The 10,277-nt window shown below is 43.0% G+C and overlaps 1 protein-coding gene across 1 annotated transcript; it reads right to left on the reverse strand.

Moving 5' to 3' along the window:
• Positions 1 to 8,351: 8,351 nt before the first annotated feature.
• Positions 8,352 to 9,966, reverse strand: ptf1a (pancreas associated transcription factor 1a). Its single transcript, XM_041993124.1, has 2 exons — positions 8,757 to 9,966; positions 8,352 to 8,668 (listed from the first exon to the last, which is right to left on the reverse strand). The coding sequence occupies exons 1-2, from the start codon at positions 9,364 to 9,366 to the stop codon at positions 8,466 to 8,468; spliced, it is 813 nt and encodes a 270-aa protein (XP_041849058.1). The 5' UTR covers positions 9,367 to 9,966; the 3' UTR covers positions 8,352 to 8,465.
• Between the last annotated feature and the right edge of the window lie 311 nt (positions 9,967 to 10,277).

Below are 10,277 nucleotides of genomic sequence, written 5' to 3' on the forward strand. Positions count from 1 at the left end.
ATTTATTTCTATACTGCTCTCTCTGCACTGACACTGGGGATGGCTTAATCTCGTTGTACATGTGTATAATGACAATAAAAGGCATTCTATTCTATTCTATTCTATTCTTGGTGACCAAGATCCACTGGATCTTAATAATCTCAGAGTTCCAGATGTTACCACCACAGCACTCTCAGTTTTCCTGGTGGTTCCTAGACGTTCTAAAGTAAAACAGGAAGCAGAACCTCCAGGAATCAGACCCCTCTCTGTGGAACCAGGAAGCAGACTCCTTCTTTAAAGATTAGGTTTCAGACCTTTTGGATCACAGTGGATTTGGCTGAATTAGGATGTGTCTGTTAAAGTGTCATGTTGTGAATTGATGCTATATAAATAAAGCTAAATTGAACTGAACTGGATATTTTCAGTTCATCATTTCGACTTCATCAGAACAAAAACTGGATTTAATGTTGTTGTTTTGTTAATGAGCAAAAAGTTAAAAAAAAAAAAAAAACATAATTTTTTTATGTCTGAATATTTATTATTTTGCAAGAAACTCATCAGTAGAAAACAATGATCTGTTTTACACTGTTCTCTGGCATTTGAACACATCACAACGTTAGGTGCAGCTTCAGTGAAGCAGAATTCACCGCATCATCATTACTTCAGGACAACAGCCTTGAATTCAGAACGTAAGCCATCCTAAATGATAATGAGACGGCTCTCATGCAGAAGCAGGTCTCCATGGAAACTGACTTTGGGTATCTTTTACAGCTTGTTGGAGAAGCTCAGGAGGGTTTCCTGCTTGGTGTGTGCTTCTCCTTTCACAGCCAGCGCTCTGCAGGAACAACACGTAAAGAGAAGCTGCCGAGCCTCGCTGTAAAAGTAATTGGTTTCATTGGAAACTGGATAAATAGCAGTGGCTGGTTGTAGAGGGCTTCCTGCCGAGCTGATGCCATCCTGGGTTAATCACGGTCATTCTGAGGCTGGACATGTTCCCAGGCAGCTCATGGATCTGACTTACAGCGCAGTCATGGGCTTCAGCTGCAAGAAGAAGAAAAAGAAGATGCTCAGTTTTAAACCTAAATCCATGCAAAGAAAAAAAAAAAGTCTTTGTTTTTTTCATTTTACTACTTTAATTCAGGAGTTTTAATTCATGATTTTCCCTCTGGGACTATATAGAATTTCTCTTTTAGCAGAAGATTATTTGTTATTATATGTATCTAAACATTTAATTTATTCACGTATTTTACAAGTTCTTTCATGTTTACTGAGGATAGTGTTCGCATCTAAAGACAAATATCCAACCGGACAGCTGTGAGATCAGCCACTGAACTTCAGAGACCTGAGTTTAAGATTTTTTCATGAAACTCCGTATTTTCCACCAGTTAAGGTTCTTCTGTGATGTTAGTATCTGACAGTAAATCATTCATTTAGTCGTTCTGCAGCATCCAAGCACCTATTACTGACTAAGACAGAGAGAAACCTGCTGCATGTGGAGGATGGTAGTTGTTATGAGACATATGGTAATATCTAAATACACACACACACACACACACACACACACACACACACACACACACACACACACACACACACACACACACACACACACACATAAACACATGCCAGCCAAACTAAAAGATTTACAAAAAAAATCCACTTTTATCAAAATAAATCAACTGAATTAAAAATCTGAATTTTGGTTTCTGACAGAATAATTTTTATTATTTTTTATTATTATATTATATTATATTATATTATATTATATTATATTATATTATATTATATTATATTATATTATATTATATTCATAATGCAAATCCTTCAGTAGAAAATAGTTTGATAGACAAAGTTGTTAAATATTACTTTCATAAATACATAAATAAATTTTTAAAAACTAATTAAGATGAAGAGATATTATAAATAGACATACATTCATAAATACCTACATTTTATAAGTAAAATGCTAATATTTTATATTACACACACACACACACACACACACACACACACACACACACACACATATATATATATATATAATTAACAAAATGCATAAAAAAATTAAATAAATGCAATTTGATGAATAGATGATTATAATGAATGCGAAATAAAAGAAGTCGTTTAAAGACTAGTTTCCTGGCAAGTTTTCTGGATAAAAATCCAGAATCTGTTTATTTGCCTGAATCCAAGAACTAAAGACAAACTATGGAAATCTGCAGATCAAGTCGTTTCCCCCCAAAGACCTGCTCCACCATCAGCTTAGCTCTGAACTCTGATTCGTCCATTGCAGCAGCATAAACTCCATAACAGTATTTTCTGCGTGGGGCTTTTGTTTTTGATTGATTTGACGGGCGCATAATGCTAACTTTCTCCATCCTATCGTCTGACTGAAATGGCCTTTTTGTGCCACTTGACTTTCTCTCTCACACACAGCTGCATTTGTCTTGCAAATCCATCCCCGCTGCGTCGCGTTCAGCAGAGAAAAAGGGAGCAGTCGGACATCAGTGAAGTTCAAGCCAGCGAACAAGCGGAGAGGCTGTTTCATAGCTGCAGCTTTTGTCGATATCAGAACGGAGAGCTGGTGAAAAATGATGCATGCTTTTACACTTCGGAATCCTGGCAACTGACAGCAAGGATAGGGGTGGAGGGTCTGGGGTATAAAAAATCCCTCCCTGGAGGCTGAAATCAGTGTTGAAGCAAACAAAAGACCCCCCGGTCCTAACGGGTTGAGTGTCCGCTTGCGCACGACGGGGATCAACAGCGCAGAGTGGAGGAGATGGATGGAGACGCACACGTACAAACGGCCGTGACTGAAATTTGCATTTTAGTAATTTATCACTTTTTTGTTGAGTTATTCGAGGATTTAAAGAGTTAGAAAAAAGAAAATCGATCATTTGTCAAAGTTGGGGTGGAGCTGTAAGGTAGAGCTTTTCCCCCGGACATGGATCATTTCTCTTCCTTCCTTACCTGCCTTTTCACAGCCGTCCCTTTTCTTCTCTGCCTGTCTGAAATCTGCCCAGTCTGCTTCATTTCCATTTTCAAAGGCGGTTCCGCGTGAATAGACTGTAATATTTCATGATGGGGCACGTAAAAGCTGTGCACAATGTCTCTCATATCCACTCTGCTTTCAGCTGCAACAAAGATCATAGCGAGACGTCTTTATGGCTAATTCATTCAAAGGCGCATCTCCCGTCCTTCGGTGCGGAGGTCAGCTCGGCGTGTTCCGTCACCAGGAGGGTTTTCAGAGACCAGAGGCGGCCAGCTGGCTTCATCACACACGCGCGCGCACGCACACATGTTTGAGTTTTTACCCAACGCCACAACGCGTGAAGGAGAAAAGTCAAACATGTCCAAATAAGTGACGTTGGATTCCATAAAAATCAATCAAACATGAAACGTACATGGCTTTATAAAATAAATAAATGATAATCAATTATATTTGTTTTAGTGACGTCACGTGAAGCTGTCGTCACTGCTGTATTTCCAGCTTCTGCTTCTTGTCACATTTCATGTTAGATTTTTATGACGTCGGGCCTGGATCAGTTATAACTGATGCGTCATATCAGGCTCCATTAACGTGATGACATCACAGGGACGTCGATTAATCCTGCTAACCTGGTATAGCTGTGATAGAGGAACTGGATGCGACCACCGGGCAGGAGAAGCTCCCCCTTTGGTGGGCCTTGTCCTGACTGGAAACATCAGCTTTTACGCATGAGCACACAGGAGCCGGAAGTTCTGAACATATTACTACCGCGTCGTTCTGTAAAATGTGAAGGTTCTTTCTTAGTTGAGCGTATGTTCACTTCTTTCTGATAAACATTTACATCTCAGTTTGTGAACTGTGAAGTATTATTGACTGAACGGGGTTTAGGGCGGGGGCTGCGGGGGGTGGTTTTTGTTGACTTGTTGGGAAAAAGTTCAGATTCTCTTCGTGTTGATTTCAGAGGCAGTGCTGCGTTTCTGCTTCACAGACCTTCCAAAACAACTTCATCGTTTAAATTCATCTCTGTCCAAGGTCAGAAGGATAAAACAAAGACGAGAGGCCGCTTTAAAAAGATAAAATCATCATTTAATCACCCCCTCTCATGTGTTTATTAGCCACCTCGTCTCTTCTCAGTGGAAGAAGACGTTCGTGCGTCCTGGCGCCACTTGTTGCCACAGGCGCACAAAGTTGGATTTCTCTATAAGTTTAATTCCCCAGAAAGAACATAAGTTTGGATCTCAAGGGCTCTGTTGGAACAAAACCAGCGCCTTGGCGCCATATGTTTAATGGCTACAGCCGTCCAGTCTTTATTGAAGGCAAAAAGTGGCCCTTTAAAAGTTGGAAAGGCTCCTTTATTTGAGTTAGATGGAGCACTTGCGCACAAAACCAGAAGCGCGCACCTCCATTGACTCGCCCTCTTTCTTTTTCTTTCAGCAGCCTGAAGCGGCCACCGTCATCGCCCCGTTTCACTCCGGCATCAGCTTTTCATCTCAACGCTTTGTTCTCCGTGAAAGTAATGCTGCGAATCAAAGACATGACAATATTTTCCATCAGCTTGGAGACCCGGGACAAGAGCCCTCGAGCTTTGGCAAAAATCAGGGCTGGTTATTCATCCTGTCACTCCGCACCTGTGGTCCCGCATTCAAAGTATACAAACCTGTCCCTATTAACATTAATTATTCACAAACAACACAAAGGCTGAAATAGAGCAGGTTGAAGTCTGTTTATGGCTCCTAAACGTTTTAGTCCTCTGAAGATGTGCCCACAGCTTTTCTCTTCACCCGCAACCGCGTGCCCGTCTCTCTTTCAGTCTTGAGTAGCCCTACAGTTCGGATTTTACAATCGTAGCATCTGCTTAATCTACCGGATGAAAATATGACACAAAACACAGCTAATAAAGGATTTGTTACGTCCCAGTAATGAGAGATCAACACGAGAAACAATCGCGCGTGGTGGTGGGAGCCGTATGGTTCCGGGGGCACTTGCGGAAGGTTTACGCTCTTGTAAAGAAAGCACCAGGTGATGACAAGAAAATTGTGTTCCCAGGAGGAGAAGGCACCGAATCCACCTCCTTTCTCTCCTTGAAAAACAAATAGGAGACATAAATTAGTTGGCTTATCAAGGCGCAGCCAGAAGAGCTCGTTGTTAATTGGCTGTGGGTCCACAAAACAAACGCAGGGCCACGTTCGGCCTGCCTGGCCCGCGCGGCGCTTTCAGTCGGTGTCACATTGAAAATGTGTTTTTTTTGTTATTGCAAAAACGTCAAGCTTTACAGCAGCTATATTGTCCCCGGACAAAAGCTGATGGAACATTAAAGAAGGTACACGGTGCCAAATCCATCTCCAAGACACTACAAGGGCCTCTCTTTGCTTGCTTTTAGGCAGCTGCTGTCCAGGGACTCAAGGAAATGAAAAGAGACAAAGTTTGAACTACCAGGTGCCTCCCCGGAGACAGATCCCTTCCAAGGGGACAACGAGACGCTCATAAAGATGTATTTTTAGACTGGAAGGTCACTTCTGACAGGAGAGTGCGTGCTGCGTGTGCGGAGATTCCCTCTAGTCTCACCTCCTCCTCAGCCAGAGCCAAACAGACACATGTTGGAGATGTGAGACTGTGCGTCCGGGCAGTGGCGGGGCTGAGAGGAGCAGGTCCCCCGAACAGAGCCTGGAGTCCGCAGTGTTAATGTTGGCCGCGCAGCCAGCGCTCCCGGAGGGATAATCCGCAAATCAGGCCGATTTGCGGCTGATGTTCTGAGTCTGCGCAGCGCGTTAACAGGCCTGCGCAAAGCGGATTTAACAAAACCGCAAATGGTTTCATATTTAACTTTCATCTCCTTCATGATTCAGTCAGAAGAGTTAAACATCTCCATCCGCTGGCTGTATCAGCTAACGGCGTGGACGTCATGTTCAGTTCCTTCAATCAACAAAACGCGCGATCTCCACCGCTGCGTAAAAGCCACTCACTGGCCTCTGCTTTCACTGGTTTCACTGGTGTCTCTGGTTTTTCTGGATGCTCAACAAGCGTGACGCCTTTGCAAAGTTCTGCAAAGAAAAGTAAAAAAAAAATATCTCCAAGGAGAGTAGAGGAGAAATGTCTTCTAAAATTCCGGATGGAAAGCCCATTGACAGTTTACTTAGATAAATAAATAAAAGTGATGAGAAATTAGTTCAGCTGTTTCTGTGGTCCGGGATCCGGGTGGTCTGCTGCAGGTGGGTCCGGCACCATCAGCTCAGAAATAGCCAAAAGTGGAGCTGGACGGTGCCGGTGAGCAGAAAAAGATCCGAAGACGAGGCTCGGAGGACTCCGCCAGACTGACACGAGGAGCCTGAGGTGATGGCAGCAGATCCAGCATCTAGACCAGTGAAGTTCTTGGTAGTTTGTTGGTTTGTTTGTTTCTCAGAAGGGGGACTTTTTTGTTAGAATATCAAACAGTTGTGTTTTTTTTTTTTTTTTTTTTTTTTTTTTTTTTTTTTTTGCATTTATTGTTTTGACATGAAAGAAACAGAAAAACAGGCTTCAGTCAGTTTTTTATCCTAGAATTTTAGTTTTCAGACGTCAGATTTTCTCTGTCTGAGCTGCGACTTGTAAGCCACTGTAGGTAATTGCGCGCCGCAAGCGCGTGCACGCGTGTATGTGTATGCGTGTGTGCGGTGAATCAGCGGCCTTTGAGTTCAGTGCTGAGCTTTTCTCAACCAAATTACTGCTTGGCGTGGCTCATAATGTCCCGGCCTGCGGAGGACTGAAGGAAATAAAACCTGTCACACAGTAAAGTGCTCGTGTCCTTTTAAGGCGTGCCAAGCCTCGAGCCGGAGTGACAAGATAGCCGGGAGTATTTCAGCCTGTCCTTTCCGCTTGGCTGCAAGCGGACCAAAGGATGGAGAGAGGGGCTTTGCGCTCAGCGCACTAAAAAAAGCAACAACCGCACAAAGGTGCGAGGAAACTACAAAGCTACCACTGTTTTTACCCCCCCACCACACGGAGGAGCCGCCCCCTGTCACACAGATGAAGTTGCATTGACTCTCTAACATTTGACTTTCTAATGGTTATAATAGGATTACATGCTCCTGTTGCGCTGCATGAGAAGAGTATGGAGGCGCATGAGGAGAGGGAGAGAAAATAAAAAGGACCCCCTCCAACATCTCAGAAAAACTGAGTTATTTCAGAGAAACTTTCACCCGAACACAGAAACACACTTTCACTAACTCACCGGAAGATGCGACTTTCTAACGCAAACTTCTGAATCCTCTTTGGAGCCGAACCGCCCCTCTCAGACCTGGTCCCCCTCAGCCGTGGCCTCCCTGAGACCTGGTCCCCCTCAGCCGTGGTCTTCCTGAGACCTGGTCCCCATCAGACCAGGTCCCGCTCAGCCGTGTGTTTGCAGCTCCTGTCCTCGTGCTTCATATACTCGGCGGTGTGTTGTTGGTGGAGTGGGGGCGGCCACAGACAAGGGCCCCGGGGACAAATGACAGAGAGATGCCGCTACCACGGGAAAATCTGCCCCTGCAGCACCTGGTGGCACAGAGCAGATTTAACAGCCTCCCACAACACTGCCGCACGCCCGCGTGCACTTCCAGCTTCTGTGGGTATAGTGTCCTCTCATTAGCATACAATTTGCATATTTAAATCCCGTAAATATGGTCTGTTTTAACTGTTTATTCTTCTCGATTTGACCATTAAATTCACGATTAACCAGGAACCACCGATCGCGTGAAAGTTTCTTCATGTATAAGCGCGCGCGTGAGCGGACATGTTGACAGTGACGTTCTGATGTGACAAGCTGCTGAGAGACATTAAATGGGGAAGTTTTAGCTAAAGTAAGCAATAAAAATGTTATTAATCCCAATTTATCAAACGTTATTATCAACTTTAATTGTTTAGGAAACAAACAAAAAAACAAAACAATAAATTCACCAGATTTTGGTGATTTTGGTGAGATTTCAGTGATATTAACATATGTTCCTACAATAATCCTGAACATTTATTGTGTCTAAACAGATGTAACTTAACATCATAAATTCAATGTTTGAATTGTTGTAATTTGTATGTTATTATTATTATTATTATTATTATTATTATTATTATTTTTATTTATTTTTTTATAAAAATAATATGTATGTATAACCTGCCCTATGCTGCTGCATCTTGGCCAGGTAGTCGTTGTAAGTAAAAATGGTTCTCAATCAAATAAATAAAGTAAATAAAATAAACAAATAAATAAAAAGTACATTAAATGAAGAAATAAATAAACATGAAATAAATGTTTTATTTGAGGTGTATTTATTTGCATATATAAGTCATTGTATGAAAAAAACAGTTTTTTTTCTCTCATTGCAGTTAAATTAAAATATATATAAAAAACAACATAAATACATGATTGCCTGCTGCTTGAATTATAAAAATATAATTATCAACATGATAAAAGTATTTACATGAACTTTCAGTGCTTCACATTAATATAATGACGTCACATTTTAAACCGGAACCGGAGCCTCGTGCTTCAGGCCACCAGGCCAAACGGAGGCTCGTTCTCAATGTCCGTGAGGCCCGTTTTGCTGTGCAGTTTTAGGGGGTCTTCGGGGGTCCAGACTTTGGCGGTGCGGATGATGTTCTGCTCCCGAAGCTGCTTCTCATCGGACCAGGACAGGGAGTGTCCGGCCAGCGGGGGGAGGCCGTAGTCTGGGTCGCTGGGGGAGGGAGACCCTGGTGGAGGAAGTGGAGACTTAAATGAGACACTCAGAGACCCGTTAGAACTTTTTTATCATGTTTTACGTTTTACGGGTGAACTTACTGGTTCCTCTGTGGCAGATGATGACCTTCTTAGGCTGCGCGTGCGCCTCGCTGTTGGAGTTTCTGATGGGCAGGTCTGATTGCACGAGCTCGGCAAGGAAGTTTATGTATCCGATAGCTAGCCGCAGAGTGTCTACCTTGGAGAGCCTCTTTTCGTAGGGAAGGGTCGGGATGTGGGAGCGGAGCCCCTCGAACGCGTCGTTGATGGACTGCATCCTCCGCCGCTCGCGGACGTTCGCGGCCTGCCGCAGCTGCTGCATCTCCATCTCAGACCGCATCCGCCGCCTCCGCCTCAGCAACGGACCTCCGCGGGACTCCAGCTGAGGGGACAGCTCGGGGGTGCTGTCTGCGCAGCCGTACGAGAAGGTGGATGATGAGGAGGAGAAGGACAGGTTACCCATGTCGTAGTCTCCGTCGCGCAGCGCCGCTCTGACAGGACTGTAGTAGTCCTGGAGATGGGAGGCTAGGAAGTCCACGTCCTCATCCAGAAAGTCATCGGTGTCCAGGTGTCCGTCCCTGGAGGACTGGTCCGTGAAGAACTCGTCATCATCAAAATAAGGCGGAGAGGAGAGAGAGTCGAGTCCGGAGAGAGGGTCCAGTACAGAGTCCATGTTTGGTTCCGCTCCTTTTCTTCTTTCAGCTGGTTCTGAGCCTGATGCTCACGCTCCAAACTTTATTTGAGGAACAGGCACGCGAGGCTCTTTTATAACGACATCCATAGTCGCGTGCCGTTTGCTATGTGGGCCAACCAATCAGAGCTTGGTCCGCGAGGCGCACCTCGAGATAATCCCCAGAAAAACACCGAAAGCCACGCCCACCTGCCCCCGAGCGTCAAGACGTCTCAACTCTGAGGTGACAGCGGAGGGGACCTGGGGTGGGTCAGCACTAGAACCGGGTCAAAAGACCAGAACCGGGTTAGAGGAGATTTTAAAAAAGAAAATCACTAAATCAGCACACAGCTTATTTATATAAAATCTTTATTTAACCAGGAAATGATCCATTGAGATTAAAAATATCTTTAACAAGGATGTCCTGGCTGTTCAAGAAGAAGCCGCAGCACAGACAAAATGCAGAGTACAAACTAATGTAAGACATTTAACAATTATACAACAGAATCACCAACATTTACAAACACTACAGGCATAAAATGTAAGGACATTATTAAAGATTTATATTGTCAGAGCGGCTGATTTATGTCTCTGTTAATAAAGAGCAACTGTTGGACCTGCAACAGGTTGGTAATAATAATAATAATAATAATAATAATAATAATTCTTATTATTGTTATAATAATTTATCTATTTTCAATGTTTTGTATGATTTAACTAATAATTTAGCTATACTTAAACAGCTGTTTATTAATGAATAAAGTATCTATTTATCTATCTATCTATCTATCTATCTATCTATCTATCTATCTATCTATCTATCTATAAAAATATTATATATATATATATATATATATATATATATATATATATATATATATATATATATATATATTCACCTGTTTCTGTCAGTG

Source organism: Melanotaenia boesemani, chromosome 8 (assembly GCF_017639745.1).
Source record: "Melanotaenia boesemani isolate fMelBoe1 chromosome 8, fMelBoe1.pri, whole genome shotgun sequence".
NCBI lineage: Eukaryota > Metazoa > Chordata > Actinopteri > Atheriniformes > Melanotaeniidae > Melanotaenia > Melanotaenia boesemani.

Bases quoted from the DNA above. Each gene is read 5' to 3' on its own strand.
- ptf1a (XM_041993124.1), bottom strand. From the start codon at position 9,366: ATGGACTCTGTACTGGACCCTCTCTCCGGACTCGACTCTCTCTCCTCT. The intron at 8,669-8,756 runs GTAAGTTCACCC...TTCCTCCACCAG, and splicing joins CATCTGCCACAGAGGAACCA to GGTCTCCCTCCCCCAGCGAC.